The 17566-nt window shown below is 41.1% G+C and overlaps 1 protein-coding gene across 1 annotated transcript in view; it reads right to left on the reverse strand.

Moving 5' to 3' along the window:
* LOC149794774 (solute carrier family 23 member 2-like) overlaps window positions 1–17566 on the reverse strand; it is a 108614-nt gene that overhangs the window by 86243 nt on the left and 4805 nt on the right. The window contains exon 2 of the mRNA XM_089964417.1: window positions 15897–16054. Within this exon, the coding sequence (XP_089820543.1) occupies window positions 15897–16054 (158 nt within the window). The remainder of the gene's footprint in view (window positions 1–15896; window positions 16055–17566) is intronic.

Consider the following 17566-nt stretch of genomic DNA (forward strand, 5'->3'; position numbering starts at 1 on the left):
GGCGGGACTTGTTTAAAATATTTTAATTGTATGTTTTCTTAAGCGCGGTCATATAACAAGCACAGAAGAGCAAAACAGTCGGATATATTCAGTAAAACGAGGATATTGTTTGTAAAAAAATATATATTCTACGGTAAATAAATGATTACATGTTATGAACTCGATAAAATATTTTATCAAGGTGGCTTTCTTAGGGGGAGCAAATCCTCTGACCAGCAACGACAACTCTGCAAAACGTTACACACTCTCGGAGGAGTTATCGTCGTTTGTGTCAACGATAAGAGTTATATAACAGAATGAAATCTTCTGTTTGAGCTTCTTTGAAAATGCTGTTTTGTAGATCCCATCTGCGACATGCTGTACAGAAGGTGGACAAATACCGAAATACCTACCGGCTGCGCTCATTGATTGAAATATTATTTCTTCACGAGTCTCAACATTCACAGATTTCACTGCTCTTCTTATAGCTGTTTTACATTTAACTCTTCCTCGTATGGTATTCTTGCTCTGAGTGATCGCTTGAAGGTTTTCAATACTGTTATCAAGTCTGTTCCCGTTAATATGATCAATGACAAGGCCTTTAGGGATCTCTCCGTTAAAAACCTCATAGACGAAACGATGACATAAATACCTCCCTTTCCTAACAGTAAATCTTAAATAACCAGCATTATCAACTGTACCAACTTGTTTCCTCAGCCTGTAGTTTCTCACTATGCCATCTCGGTTTGCCTCATAATTTGGAATAGTTGGATGTCGGACGAATTCTTGATTCATTATACTATAAGCAAATCATTGTCTAATTCATAATTTGTCTGAAAACTTATTTATGTAATCACGCTCGCATTTGAGAGCGTTATCACAGTCTGGATTTTTTTTATCATAATACCGTTTTAGTTCTCGATAGCGTTTTCCACCACACGCTGAACATAATTGCGTTTTTCCTCGTACTCCAATGCCGCATCTGATACACGGTATCGGTCCTAGACTCCCACCGCGGACCTGTTGAGCATGTTGTCCACAGTATTCGCCTCTGCAGGGTTTGCTACACGGCGCTGATGAATTTAGTTTGATCCATTTGCATTGGTTCATCATATAATATATTTGTCTATTTAAATATTTGTCTTAATTATAATAATGGGTTTTGAAAGACTATCCAGAATAAAACCCATATCAGGTTCTAGATTCGATCTTGACCGGTTAACCGCTGATCCACGACGAAGAGAGTTAGCAGAGGTAATTGGTGTTATCAAGAATGCCAAAGAAGAGTTTCGTCGTGATGGTGCCGCACACACGTGGTCTTCGTATAAAATTATCCTCGGAAACGCGAGCGTTTCTCGGGAAATGCAAAGCATTTCTCGTGACCGTATCATTGATGCTACCATGAACGATACAATCGCGCGTAACATAATTGGGTATCTCGACGATAGAAGATATTTCGTACAGATAAAATTTATTGTTGGAGTCGGCGAGGGAACGTGGATTATCAGAGACAAACTAGACCCTGTTCTTGATGCCAGAGGCGTTCGTGGAAAAACCGTTCTGTTAAGTAAAGACTCAAAACCGGGAGTACTTGTTGGGATTGATATACCATATTATGCCAGAGCGTATCCTGTGACCGCAGTTGTTTATGGAATTTATCCGATGAAGAAACCACGCGTTGATAAACTCAAACCGATGAAGGTGTCGGTGTTGAATTGTGTAGCTGAGCGAGTAATGGAACATTTTAAAAATGCAATGCGAGGAAACGGCCTAACACCGCTAAGACAAACTAAAATAACAGCGTGGGCGACACGAGTAGCGGATAAAGGAGCGTCAATAAATGATGTTGCTGAGCTAGAGCGATTACTAAAATTTCCTATAACGGTCTCATCGTTAACCGGTGAGGTATTGTATGAGTGTAAATACAATTCCCGTGGAACACCAATAACTATTATCGATCATAACAGTCACGCCTGGACTGACTCGGTTAGGATATTTCCGCAAGACCGTGTTGTGAAGTATTATCCGGAATTGCAAAGCAATTCTGGGAGCATGTTTGATTTTATTTATCAGATAAGTAAAACCGATCCAGTGTCTGTGTGGTTATTCAGAAGTAGCGAAGATGGAGAATATGATCAGTTTGTGAGACCCAACGGGGAAATATACAGAACAATGGCGTTACAGCAGGAAATGAAAAAACTCGCAGAAAAATATCATGCTGGCAACACTGATACGTTACTGACACACTGTTTTACTGTCCCGGGTGTTGTCGCGCATGTAGCCCGGGAACGAAATTCATGGAGACCAACTCCGAAAAGTTTTCTTGCTGATATCCAGCAGAGCTGTGTCGAATACGGACACGGCGGTTTGTGGAATACTCAGTATGATCACCGCGGTATGATATCCGTGGACATGACGGCGTGTTATCCAGGAAGTTTCCTTGGGCGTGGAGAATGCAGCGAATATTTTAAACGGTTTGGCCACGCTGGCAATACCATGACAAGAGTAGCTGTCAACGGTGTTTTACCCGATTTTGACTTGACCGGATTTGCTTGTGTGTCGTCGTTTAAATTCGCTAAGGATTTACATCCTGTGTGTTATGTTTGGTTTGGCAGACATTTCGTTGAGAAGCGATGGGCACCGATAGTGTTATTGCGATACATGCTTGACAGTCGAATACTGTTGTCGCTGACGGTCAGCGAAGCGATTATATGTTATTGTCGTCAAACCGAAGTTTGGTTGCCAACTCCAACGCCGGTTACGTTAGAAGAAGTCATCGAAGATTGGTCACGAGAATATCCAGAAACTTCTATCGACGCTATCATCAAGAAAACTCCTGAAGTACTTAAAAGCAAACTCAGAAATGATGAAAGCACAGCAAAAGATCTAGGACGAAGAATAATAGGGAAATTCACTCAAGGTGGAGCGTATGATCATAAACAACATCACAGTCGATTAATCATGGACAAGACTGAATTGGATCTTATTGTCGCTGATGCAGCCACGAACAACATATTCTGTAACCGCAAAGATGTGTTTCTGTCAAACGGGGAAAAACTAGGGACTGTTTTTAGTTATATTGACGGAGAATCATCTCAGTACATACATTTGAGATCTTCGATGCTGGCTTATGTATCCATAAATTTGTTGTCGATGATCAATAGATTCCCTGTTGCCGCAGTGAGAGTTGCAACGGATTCATTTTATATTGATAAAAAACACTCAGCGCTGTTGGATAATGTTATATCGGATGATCCATCGTGGGGCTCGTGGAGAATAAAGAATGAAATGTTACACGGATATTGTAAATCGGCTGATGTTGAAATCGAGGATGAGTATCGCAGCGCAGAAATATCTTCGATGGTTTCGTCGGGGGCAACTTCGTTGTTGCCGCCGGTGCACGATCCTGTTACAAGACACAAAACAGTTTATCTGAACGGTCCTGGTGGTTCTGGTAAAACAACTCGAGCGATTGAATTATTTAGAAACTCTGACATGATTGTGCTAACACCCACACACAGACTTGCCAGGGAGATGAGACAACGGGATGTTAACGCGTGCACGTATCACAGTTTTTTCAAATACAGCGGCGGCACGTGGACACCTGAACGAATGGGAACGAAATATATTCCCGAGAAAATCATCTGGGATGAGATAGACACTGTGCCGTTGGATACATTAAAACAGTTTCTGGATTGGCTGCTAAAGAAAAATACCGCAGTGGTGATGTGCGGCGATCATGGTCAACCACCCCCCATTTACAGGTGAATCTCCACACGAGTGGCTGAAAACTTTTGTAGATTATTATGAGGAAATAACTAACGATGTTAGAGCACTCGATGAAACGCTGAAAGAGTTTAAGGCACTGATCAGGCTACAAACCAATAAAGTCCAGTGTGAGATAATGCGTGAAATAATTCCAGAGACTTCGCTGAGCGACTTTTGGGAAACGTGGAAACCAGGTGATTTAATTGTGGCAAGTAGAAAGATAGTCAGGGACACACTTCAGCAGCGGTTATTTCAGTTACATCAGAAGAAATTTCCCATGTTGCCAGTGCCGTTGTGTTATAGACCAGCTGATACGCGATTGCAGAATATTGATGTTGATATTCCAGGGCGCCTGACTGCGTCGGGTCCGGAGAAACAGAATTTAGTATTAAATGATATTGTCACAGTTGATGTTGATGCTGTTGAACAGGCACTGAAAATGAGCAAATCCCCGTGGACGCTAGGATACGCTATGACCATCCACAGTTCGCAGGGACTAACTATTTCAGATACAACAGTTTGGATTGTTGATGATCGCATCGAGTGGTCAAATTTAGTTTATTTAGCCGTGTCAAGAGTAAGAAGGATAGGTCAGTTACGAAGAATTGTATTAGATGATGTTGTCAACGACAGCTCAATCGCTGATGACACAATAAGAAAGAAATTAGCCGGTTACAAACAGAGCGACAAAAAAAATGGTAGAGAGTTTGATCCCAAACAAAGTTTGGATGTTGAATTTGTAATACAATTACAACAACAGCAGAATAATCACTGTGCGAGTTGTAATTGTTTATTGCTGTGGCAGTATTCGAAAAACGACCCAAGGCAATTCACCGTAGATAGAATAGATAGCAGTCGCGGTCATACACGTGAAAATGTGATGTTGACCTGTCTTGAGTGTAACCGACGCAGAGGTGTTGCTGCAGTTATTTAAATGATTGAATCACTTCAGTGCGGATCACTTTAGTGATCGGGGTGGTAATTGTGTATCCTCGGGAATCACCTGAAGTTGCTCGCGTTTAAATCCGCGTTGAGGAGCAGTCGAATCTAATCTGTAGATTGCGTTTCTCCCAGTTGATCTGGTTATGCTGGATATCTTATGTGTAGTAACACTCCATGTGGGATCGGTTGCTCTTTATTTCCTCCTTCTAGTTCGCCTGGTTCGTATAAATACCTAACGGTGACATTACCCAGCAGTGGGGACGCTAGCGTCCCTGGCTGCGTTGAAACATTTTGTTGCTGTTGTCCGCGTTCACTGACGCGGGGTATATATTTTTTTGTGATTGCATTTACAGGTCTCATGTTTGTTGTTCTGGTAATTTCATTATTCAGTGCGGCTATCACGTTTGGCAGTCTTGCAACCCATTCACGAGATCTCGTATCGTAAATGAATTCCCTCGCGTACTGGTATCCGAATAATCTCTCAGCGAGTGTTCTATTAAATCGCTCAACAATTGCCTGATCCCGATGAATTTCAGTATGTCCTCGTCGTATGGTAACGTTATGCTGCTTTGTCAGTGATGACACCGCGCCCTGAAATTCCTTGCCAGGATCAACTTGTAATAATCGTGGCCAGTTTAGAGGTCCTCGTTGATAAATTCGTTTAAACGCAGAGGCGACTTCGGACGCTGTTTTAGTCGCTAACGGTTCTGCTTCTTTGTATCTACTGGCAACATCAACTACTGTTAGCGCGTATTTGTATATTTTTCTACGGACAGTATCATGAGGCAGGAATAGTATGTCAGCCTGATGAACTTCATTGGGCACACTAACATCAAAATGTGCAAAGTTGATTTGTCGAGGTGGTGGTAAGTAGATTTGCCATATTGCTTGTTTTGATAGCCAATTTTTGGCAACCTCGCGTGTTACTGATGCCGCGTTGGCGAGTTTATTAATTGCTGAGTTACCTCTCCAGTATCCGATTGGGGAATAATAAATCGCTTGCATTTTTATTTAATTATCCAGCGCCTAATACTAATTTAGATTTCATCGCTGATCTTACTAACCAATTAGCGAGTGACTCCTTAAATGATTTATTTTTTATGGCGCTTAGTGCATGAATTAATTTCACATCCGCGATATGCCTGTCTTGTAGATCTTTACTTCGATAAGCAACATCATGTATGTGACACGCTGCGTCGATAGCGTTTATCGGATACTCTCCCGGTTTTGGTTTAGATTGTTCATCAAGTCTGATATCTAGTCGGGTCCCTGGACCGCAGTAATTGTATCCTGGGAGATGTTTTTCTCCGGGATACTTTGCCCAGGGAGTTCCGGGGAGCTTTCCAAGTTTGGCTGCAATGTCACCTCCGCTAAATTCTCGCTTTTTTTTTTGAAATCTAAATTTTTTTGTGCCACATCGCGTACACTTACCAGAAAGTGCTTGTCTGTTATTTTTTGTTGTAATGGTTGTTAGATCATTCGTAGGGGTTCGTGCCTTACACTTCACACAATATAGATCCATAATTATTATTCTTTATATACAAATGGAAATTACAGATTTTTCTGCGACAAAAAAGAAAGAGCCAGTTAAGCATAATTCAGTGCTACCAAACTCTATCCGCGCGATTATAATTGGGCCATCCGGTTCAGGTAAAACACAGCTGTTGCTGAACTTGATAATGAAGTGGATGAAATGGGATAAACTGTATTTGATAGCTCCATCTGTAGATGATCAACGATGCTATAACGTTATAAAAGATTTTAATGAGAGTGCAAGCGCGCTGAGTAAAGACGGTGAGGATGTTGTTGAATTTATCACTGATATCGAAGAAGCCCCCAGCGTCGAGGATCTTGATGAATCAATTAACAACCTAGTAGTGTATGATGATGTTATGTTGGACAAGCAAAAAAATCCCGCAAGAATATTTTCCCGGGGACGTCACAAAAACACTGATGTGATTTATGTTACTCAGCGTTATACACAAATTCCTAAAGTAATCAGGGATAATTGTAATCTTCTTGCGATATTCAATGGAGTTGATACACATACACTGAGAAATATTCATCAAACCTGGTGTGGTGGCGATATGGATTTAAATAAATTTAAAAATTTCTTCAGTCATGCTCAAAGAAAACCTCACGGATTTGTGACAATAAATTTACACGATCCCAGAACAAGATACCGTATTGGACTTGATACACTATTTGCAACATAAAAATGTTTTTCCTTGGAAACTCATTTCCCAGAGCAGCAGAGGGGATGGACCCGACCCATGGATTTTTCAATAACGACCCCGCCACGGAAACTGTTTCAGATTTATTGAAGTAACCCAAGTTGTCAGTGCAAACTCAACGAGTTTGTCCCTGGAAACTCTTCGAGTTTTCGGGGGACATTTTTTTTTGTCCTGTATTCTGAATAGAAGGGTTTATTTCGTCGAAATAAGCCCTCTATCGAGGAATAGTTTCCTGGAGGGGTTTATTGTGCAAAAAGTTTCGGTCTGTACAGCCCCTCTGCTGCTCTAGTTTGCTATTTCAAGTACAAAACTTCTCCGCTAAACGAGGAATGCATAACATTGTTGACGGGAGCTACTGTCATTCTCCCTCGGATTGGCGTTGTGTGCCTCTTTGTTAACTTAGAATTTCAAGTACAAGTAACTGCTATTCAGATTGATGTAATCTTCGGGCTGTCATTTGATGTCAAACTCGATGGGAACTGAATCTGTCAAGGACGAAACGGGATGAAATTCGACACATTGGGATTCTTGCATCGTCACCATGGTGGACGGCATGGAAAATAGATCTAGTTCCGACTTTGAAAATGAGCAAAACTCTCGTTGCATCATTTTTTTGTCTCTATGATTTAATAATAAAACGGTCTAAGTCTCGGATGGTTCTTCTTTTCTTAGTCATTCTAGCTTTATCAGCGTGAAGGCTTCTGAAGGGGTGTTTTCTTCCTCATCTCTTTCTTCCTTGTCCTAGCGCTGCCACTAAGAAGCATGTATGCCTGATTCGGTAGCGTCCAGGTCATTTATATGCTTTTCTCGTCGACCCAAGATATCTTTACCTGTTTTCTGCAATATGCAAGACTGTTTAGCCTGCTCTCAAGAAAGCGTATGTAGGATTTTGTTTGTCGATGATGACATTTTCGAGAAATTCTAAGCTTGCGTCAATGCGGTATCTTTCAAGTCGTACAATGCTCATGTCACCATCGGTTTGAAAACAGGAGTCATAGAACGAAAGCCGATTTAAACCATGCCCTCGCTGTCGGGCGACTCCTCGGTACACTGTATACATCACTTACGATTCGTTAGAGAATCGTTTTCGTTTCACCGTGACTTTCCTTTTGTGAATGTAATATTTTGTTCCAGATCTCCTTTCATAGTAATGTTGACACTGTTAAAATATGATTTACCGACGGGGAAACAGTGAGGACGTACAAACTTGCAGTAAACCTGATAGTTGTATCCACCTTCCTCGTCAGTGCTGGTCACTTTGAAAGGAATGACACGCAGTAACGGTACGGAACTGTATCCCACCACGTTTTAATCCACTACATCGGAATACACAAAGATCAAATTGAGCCCTTGGTTCAGATCTACCGGAGAAAGAAATAACTTCGCAAAACATTCCTTGTCGAAACAATTGGATATTGGAAACGATTGTAGACCCTTCTGACAACTGGAACACTTTCTTTTATCTGAATCAGTCCTCTTATACCATTTAGGTATCAGTGACCCAAACATCGGTGATGTAACGGATGCAATCGTTCACTGCGTTAAACTTGTATTTTGACCAGCTCTCGGTAAATGCGTTCTCTCGACTACACAGGTCAACCACGAATGTATTCTTGTAAAGTATCCATAATTATGTCAGCCAGTTGTTATTCCGACGTTAGGTGGCTCTTGTAATTGTCCTTATTTTATTTAAAATCTTCTAATAAACCGAAAGTAATGACATGGTAATTTCTGACCACTGTCATTTAGGGTAACGGTCAAGAATGTCAATAAAATCTTCTAATGTAAACGTTCTAAAACGTAATGATCGGATGAACGCAGAATTGATCCAGAGACATTTGACGAGTTTGTTGACTTCTGTCACTTTCCTCTTGTGAATTTCTTGACACAAAAGTTCTACAGGCACCAATTGAGATTTTGCTCTGACAAGTCTCTGCCAATCTTCTCTTGCAGTTTGTTTGGTAATCCTTGAATATCATTTTTGTAATGGACTTTAAATACTTGTCTCGGTATTGTCCGACGTTTGACTCCTAGCCAAGCTGGGTTCCTGAACGACATGGTATGACACTTCAATGACTAGGTCCCACTAAAGGTAGGTAGTGCAATGCAGAGATTATCGCGCACGTTCCAGGTAAGCCGAATATTTCTGCTCCCACTGGTATAGTGTAACTGAAGTACTTGACTTTATGCCCTTCTTCCAAGTAGAACAATTCGGCTCTGGCTAATATTTCCAGGGTAGGTCCTCCTATATATTTAGGTCATTTCCCTTGAAATGTTTGAAATCGACTTTCACAGCTTCATTGTGATGAGGGTAGGGTGAAATCCGCACGAGTTTACCCACTTTTCTATGACATCCGTTGGTGGTAGTTGCATGGTTTCACGTGGAGGATGATATTAAAAATGAAAACCAGTAAAGAGTCCACTATAACGAGTGGCATCCGTCATGTTTGACACGCACTGCACCACTTTCCATGGTAGGTATAGTAGTAGTGGTAGTAGTAGTTATAGCAAAGTTCCCATGAGACCTTTTTGTACCATTGAGATCACAGCGTACAGCATGGCACTCATCGCAAGGCACAGCATCGCACTCCACTTGAGAATCACCGAACTTGAATGATGTCCGTTCAAAAGTATTCATCTGTGTCGCTTGGTCTTGGTAGTTACAACGAATTATCGGTCTGAAACATTGTCCCGTTTTATATGCTGACCAACGGTAAAGGGAAGTGGCTGGGAAGCCTAACTTCTGGTGCACGATTTGATACACTTTTCGTAGGTGGTCACATCCTATCCAGACTGCAAATCTTCTTTCACTACGCCAAAGTTCACCAGTCGACTGGTGTGGTCATTGAGAGTCAATCCTTTCATTTTGCACACCTTAGGTGTGCACTTCTCCTTGTTTATTCTGGTATTCGTAGCCGTATTGTCTGGGACCACCACTTGCAAAGCTTAGAATCTAGTCGTCCATCCAGGCTCTTAAACGGTCTCATTCTAATTTAGGGTAACAGTGCCCCATGCGATCAATGTAGATGCAACTGTCCGTGTCAAAATACAGGACACGATCTCCTAAAAGTTCTAATTTTAAGCGAACATGGGCTGTCACGTAAGCCGCAATGATGATATTTCCAATTTCATCGGCATCTACAAAGTCCAGTTCTTCTTCGTAATTGACTAACATCAAGTCCTCACGAGGGACGTCGTGTGTTTATGTATTTGGGTTTTTTTCAAGACCCTAAAGTTCACCACTCGACTGGTGCGATAATTGAGAGTCAATCCTTTCTCTTTACATTCTGTGTGCACTTCTCCTTGTTTGTTCCGGTATTCGTAGTTGTACTTTTTGGGGCCGCCACTAGCAAATTTTAGAATCTTGTCGTCTGGGTGTTCGTCCGTTCAGGTTCCTAAACGGTCTCCTTCGATTGTAGGGTAACAGTGTCCAATACGATCGATGAAGATGCAACTGTCCGTGTCAAAGTACAGTACGCGATCTCCTAACAGTTATAACACTTCGTACAATTTAAGCGAGCACTGGATGTCACGTAAGCAATGGTGACATTTCCTAATTCGTCGGCTTGTACAAAGTCCAGTTCTTCTTCGTAATTGACCAGGATCAAATCCCCACGAAGGACGTCCGCGAGTTTCATGTCTTTGGTTTTGTCGTGAATCATCTGGAAGTAGCTGGCTGTTTCTGTCAAATACTCCGTCTTGGGTAAACACGGTCGTTTTGCCATTTTACCCCACTTGCAATTTAACATCACTTTGGCAAACGATCGCCTTCCGTTGTTTATTCCTCCATGTGGTCTAAAGCGAAGCCTTCCTACTTTCAGTTGCTCTCTTTGAATTTCATTTGGTTTTCGGGAGTGTGGCACCAGGAAGGCTAGCCGCTGGCTTCTCGTTTCAGTTTTAAAAGACATCCACGTAGTCTGAGTAAATGCCTTTTTGAGTTAGGTCTCACTTTTGGTATTTTTCTGTCTTGCGAGATTTGTATATTTTGCAGAGCTTAGAATAATTCCACGCTGACCCATGTTTCTGTCAATGCGCGTTCTTTCTGGGTGTGCTGACAAGGAGGGTATTGATTTCACGTTTCTGCAGAAGTACAGCACAATGGAAACATCAGTTTTCTTTGACAATGGTGAGGAAAAACGGGATCAGCAATTGCGGGTGCCCTGTGGGAAAGTGAGAATATTTTTCACGTTAGGATTCAACGAACACATCCAAGTCCTTGATTTCTTCTCCTCTCTCCTCGTCATATTGGTACACCAAACATTTGGCTTTCGTTCGTCCTCCGTACAAACTGTCCGTCAGCTCAGTGGATCCATCAATTTGTAACATTCTACGATACGTTTAAACTCGGGATCGGTTTTCAAACGGAGATCGTACTAGTGTTCCCACATTTCCACTACGTGGTATCCTTGCTGTTCTAACTTCAAGCGCCGATGACAAATGACCTGGTACAAGACTTACGTGGTCCGTTGTAAAAACAGATTTTTGAAGTCACGTTGAAGGTAACAGAGAGGACATCTAAGGAACACGCTTTGGCTTTGGTGCAGGCTTCTTTCAAAGGATCAATCCACCCGTGCTCCATGAATAATTCTCGAAATTTTCCACAACAACGCCGTAAAATGTCTATGTCGGAACGACAATACTTTAACATTTCTTGACAAGCACTTTTCGGCTGTGAAATGTGCGTATTCAGATGTTGTTGGTAACAGATAGGGCTGACAAACGAGCTTTGAAAAGCAGGGCAATTCACACGTTCCTGTCCTTCGTCCAGACAGGATTTAAAAGCTAAACATCCTGAGCGTTTGATCTAGAATGCTTGTATTGCTCTCGATTCTTATAACCATAGTTACATTTCTCACAGTAATAACCGTATCCAAGGAATCAGGTGATACTGGTAATGGCATCTAAATGTTCATCATGATGATAGACGTGAATGTATTTTCCGTTTTTGAAATCTTTGCCTCCACGCACTTCTTGAGGATGCACTTTCTACGTGTAGCATGGAGCCAAGAAGTCATGCTTTTCTTGCGTTTCAGCAATGCCATATGGTGTGTCTTTGGTTAGTCCCGCTTGCTGTAACAATAGTTCTGCGTTTCTTCGTTGTTTTGCTCTGTCCGCTCATTGAATAGATTTCCAAGCTCTTTTCCATTCTAACACGTCGTTCTTGTCAGAATACATTCGTCCTACGACGATGGCACGCGCTAAACACGTCTTGTCTTGAGAGTTAATAATTCGGACAAGGCTCGTTTTAAGAATATGAATTGGGAAAGAGATACATGGGTCTTGAACGGTGTCGCTTTTTCATCTCTGCAAAATGTCGTTGGATTGTTGCAAATCTTGTCGGTGACTTTGGAAGGTGTTAATTCTGCTGAGCTGCTAAATTCGACCTAAAAAGGGGGCTTCAAACCATCGTGTTTAATGGAAAGTCTTAAGCGATTGTAACTTGACATTGCCGTTTCAGTGTGCTTAACAAAACATCCTACACCTCGGTGATAAACCCCTATGGTTTCTCAAACGGTACTTCAGACTTGAAATCTTTAAACCTCACCATGTACGCTGTAGTTCTAAATTGTCTAAAGGAGCGCTTTTCCGTCTCTCGAATGTGGTAGTACTTTTCATGTTTTACTGGTAGTGGACTTTGGTTGGGTTTAGAATCTCTGGGTGTGGATTCTGGCTCACTCATGTCATCTTCTAAATCACTGACATGAATTTCAACCAAGACATGAGCTACTCTGCGAGGCGATAAATCACGTTTCTGTCTCTTATTTTCTTCACCTTTCTTCACAAAATGATGCGATCATTTCATCTTGACTGCAAAAAGTCAAATGACTACATTTTAAACGCCAGGAATACCTGTATCCATGGCAGACCAGTGCCTTCCCTAAATAAATGGTCAGTGTCTTCCCTTCCAATATTCATTTCACTCTGAAACCGACCAGAAAGATGGAAGGGCCAACACAAATCAAACTTCTGATCAGAATTTTGCTAAGTGTCATACGAAAGTTTTCTTCAGACATGCCGATGGACTACTCTCCCTCCTTTGGATTAAAAGTAAAGATAATTGCTATATCTGTAAGAAGAATGGGAATTGGGCTACAGAGTGTCCAAGTCGTTAAAAAAGCAAGATTGGTATCAGAAGAGACAAAAGTCAAAGATATTTGTTATCATTGTAAAGAGAAAGGACAATGGTCTTCAGAATGCCCTAAGAAACAACAGAAGCAAGAGAAAGAGAGAGGTTGCAAACAGGAAGAAGAGGTACCCTCCCCGAATTAAGAACTCAGACACTTTCAGTAAGAGAAAAAAGAGAAGAAAAGAAGAAACGGAGAAAGTGTTGTTGTTGTAGTGGAGTTTATCGCCATTTTTCAGCACAAGATAGGCTATACATGGCGGTCGGTATTAATGATGGAGGAAGAACCCGGGTAAACCCTGGAAAGAACCACCGACCCACGAGAGGTTATCGGCAAGCGTTCTCACATAACCACATTAGCCGAGCCCGAGACTCGAACCCACGCAGACAGAGGTGAGATGGCAGTGATCCGTAACTGTGAGCGCTTTAGATAACTCGGCCACTCAGGGCCCTCCTGTGAAATTGAAGAAATTAATTTAAAAAAATAACAAAACAATTAAAATTTGTATTAGAATAGACCAGACAGAAAACTAAAGTGGCCATTGGTTTTGATTTTTTAAAATAATAACCTACACTCATGCACTCACTCGCACACGTACATCATCAGCGAAAAGGGGATTTTGAGTTTTAATTGATTTTGGCAAAATGAATGCTATCGCTTTTCGATAGAAGTTTGTGACCCTGAAAAGGACCGTTGGGTATTTGTTTGTTTAAACAACAACCCAAGAACAGGATGTAATCAGCTTTAACTGCTTTAAGCCTTTGTCACGGTCAAGGCCTACTTCTGAACTTACTCCAGTCGATGATGATTTGTTAGAAATAACTAGGGGTGGTATTGCAGGCGCAGAAACAGGCTGGATTGTTTGTCGTTGTAAGATCTTTTTTTCTTGGGTGGTATTAAATAAGTCTGATACATTTGTTTCAAACTCTTTAACTCTGCTAACATGTCTAAGATTATTGTCACCGTTTGACATTCACTGGCCTCATTCCCTCCTAGACGTTGTTTCTTCTCTTCTTCTCTGCTGCTTATTTTTCTTCTTCTTGTCGTTTCCTTCTTCTTTCCTCTTCTTCTGTATGTTGTTGTTGGAGGAGAAAGGCTTGTTCCGCTTCTTTCTGCTGTTGTAAAAATTTCTCCAATTCTTCTTTCTGTCTCTCTTTAAAATCCCTTACGTGTGGTAAAGAAGGAGCAGGTGTCGAAGGTATTGGTAACGGAACCAATTATTGCGAAGAAGAACGAAAATCGACTAAATCCCAATTAAAATCGACCTCTTCTACAAGTAGAACTGTGTTCACTTTGGTAGCCGCTGCTATACCATCGCTTCTCGTCTCCACGGCCGGGGCACCTAAATTCAGCGTCTTCTTAGTTTTCCTGATGTCTGAAAGCTATCTCACATTTATTCACCTATATAGCAAATGTGACGTTACAGGTAGCTCTCTTCGGATTGGAAGACAAACTCCACGCTGTGACTGAATTTCGTAACGCGGGTTAGGATTGGTGAACAAATTCAATCCGTTTCTATCCGCTCGTCCACCATAAATAACCCCATTCATTTCAGTCCCTTTACTGTTCTTGTCATAAGATGTGGACAAACGTAGAAACAATGCTGTTCCGTACGGACTTAACCATGTATGTGAAATCAACATGAACAATTATCAGGATGACAGATACAAACGTTTGGAAAAGATGAATGTATGTGGTGAAACAAAGCTCTTTGAAGAGAGTCTTTATCTACAGACCAAAAGAGAGAAGAAGTTTCAGGAGGAGAAGAAGACCTATGCGATGCCCTCTATGTTAACGCAATGATGTTAACATTAACCCAAATACCCTTTAAAGGGCCTTTCATATGCGTCTAAACGATTTGCTTTCTTGCCTAAAAATTGTTTAGTCTGTTGTATAGTTGTTTGCCTGATAGATTGATATTCATCCATCTATGTCAGTATGTTGTGTGTTGGATCTGTTATATATGTCTATGTACCGTCAGTTCCCGCCAGGCGTTCTAGGATTTTTTCTTCCTGCTTCTTGGTCCCGATTGACGTCACCTCACCTGTTCCTTCATTGTTGCAACATTGTTACCAATCTTCACCTAACCTGTTCCGTTCCTATTGTCCTTATACAACATCCCCACTTTCCCTTGTCGCTAAACAGTCCCAATATCCCCCATGCTCAATTCTCTTGTCAGTAGACCGTCCAAGGGTGTGCTAAAAAGGGTTGTCGCCAGACTGTCCCAAAGGGAGGTCTGTAATGCATTTTGCCATTGTCGCTAGGTTATCTCACTACACTACAAAGCTGGCCATCAATGAAATGAGGAGCATATCTTTCAATTTTGAAAGAACCACGAGTGAGTTGGCTAGCTGTACATACAAGTATAATTTTAAATTTGAATGTCATATTTCTTCATCTTTCTATGCAGTTCATCTACGTATCTACATGGAGTAAATTACAGAGATTATAAATTGTAGTAATTTTGTATTTCCCCGCATATCATAAAGAAGCGACTAAAATAGGCATCAGCCAGGATGGATCAGTCGTGAAGTATTCATGACATAAAGGATGTGGGTTCGAATTCTATCATATAATCAGTCAGGGTCGGCTACCCTGATGCGTCTTAGGACAAGGCACTTTACTACAATTGGCCTGGCACTAAATAATCTACCATTGTTGGTGTGACTTTAAACACCAAACCAAAAGAAACCAAACCAGTGTATTCCAAACAAGTAGACCAATGCACCATAAAAAAGGAATGAACTGATATCATAGAAAGTAAGACAGCAAAACATAACATTTGCTATACTTCCATAGGAATTTATCAAAGTGCATATAGCTTTAATGAAACAGTTAGAAATGTTACCTCACACCGATGACTACCATGGCGAGTGTTGTGACCCCGTTCATAAAAAGTGTGGAACTGAGCAGCCTGGATTTGATGGCCTCGTCATTTGCCGCACATACTACATCAGCCACCAGCAGGGATATCGCAAGGGAGCTGGATAGAGACAGAAGGGCTTGCTAGATAGATAGAGAAAGAAACATTAGTTGCTAAGAAATATCTTATAAAAATGTTCATCATATAATTTCTTTCTTTTCAGGACAGAAATCCTGCCAACAGAGTTTAAACGTTGTTGAATTAGCGCTCGCAAATTCAGACCGCAGTACATATTGTGAGTTTATTTCTCTGACTTTCTCCTGCTTATAATGAGATGATGATAAGCTAATTTCCTAGAAGGTAACCTGCTTTAATAGGACATGTACATGTACATGGTCCACCTCCCTTATAATATCTTTGTCGCTGTGATCAAAGGAAATATGTTTTGACTATAAGACGATTTTCGTTTTGTGAACATACTTAGTGACATTGCTGAGTCATTTAACTTCGGACAACGTCAGTTTTAAAGGTGAAAGAGTAATATATGTGAGCATCAAAACAATTTTCCTGATTTATTTGCAATGTAAGTAGTTAGTGGCAAAGTTTGTAAGGGGAGGTAAATCGGCGGGCCAATCCCTCCTCTGCTTGCAAATAAAATGAGCGCAAAATAATCGGAATGTTTCTTGCAATCAGTTGTTTCAAAACTTACAATTATTACTTGGTAATGATTAAAATGCATGGGGTCGAGGGCTTTACTATCGAACGACCCACATTTACCGTCTAACACGTCGTCTGAAGTGCCAACATCCAGTCATGTACTATCCATCACCCCACATTTGTTCTCCAGCACCCACATTTACTAGCCAGCACACCGTTCAGAGTGACTGACACCGATATATCTACCAACCATCGGGTAGGGGTACTCACACATAGACAAACTGGCTTGTGCACTATCACCCATGAGTGACAAAAAGAGTCAGGGGTACGCAAACATAGCCTGATATAAAATTAAACATCATGGATAGTAGAAGAAAAACACACTTAAGAATAGGATAATTCAACAAGAGTGTTACATCTTCTCGTAAAGCATATATTCGTACAACAATCCAAAAAAGTGTGTTGCAACAGATCAGATACTGACATTAAACCTGTACATAGCCAAAACTGGCTTATGACTTGTAGAACTGAATGGTTTGTACTGTTTTATATTTAAGTCTCTCCCTAAATGGTTACCAAGTGTTGCTATATAGGCACTGGCATAACATCGCTCGCATATCCAATGGTTTATGAGGCAGATCTGGCTTTTCAGTTACAGATTTACCTTTTACCACCTTAGATTAAATACACTGACTGACGTTACTCGTTTTCAGCTCCCTTAATTGCAATTTTCGTTTGTTACATATGAGCTGTTGAGACAAAAGGCAAATTTGCCACGTTGTCAGACTAGGTCACCATTTGGCGTGAAGATTGACACCGGTCAGACTAATTACATTGTACATAGAGTATATGTACGTGCTCCAAAGCAGCAATCCGTACATGTTTTCTAAATTAAATCTAAGATGGCACATACAATTAAAGTATAGCAAAATCTAATTCACATATGGTTCCATGCAAGATTTATAGCAATGTCTGATCCGTTTTAACACACTTTTTGA

Source organism: Sinohyriopsis cumingii, chromosome 7 (assembly GCF_028554795.1).
Source record: "Sinohyriopsis cumingii isolate HCF-2022 chromosome 7, ASM2855479v2, whole genome shotgun sequence".
In the NCBI taxonomy this organism is placed as follows: Eukaryota; Metazoa; Mollusca; class Bivalvia; order Unionida; family Unionidae; genus Sinohyriopsis; species Sinohyriopsis cumingii.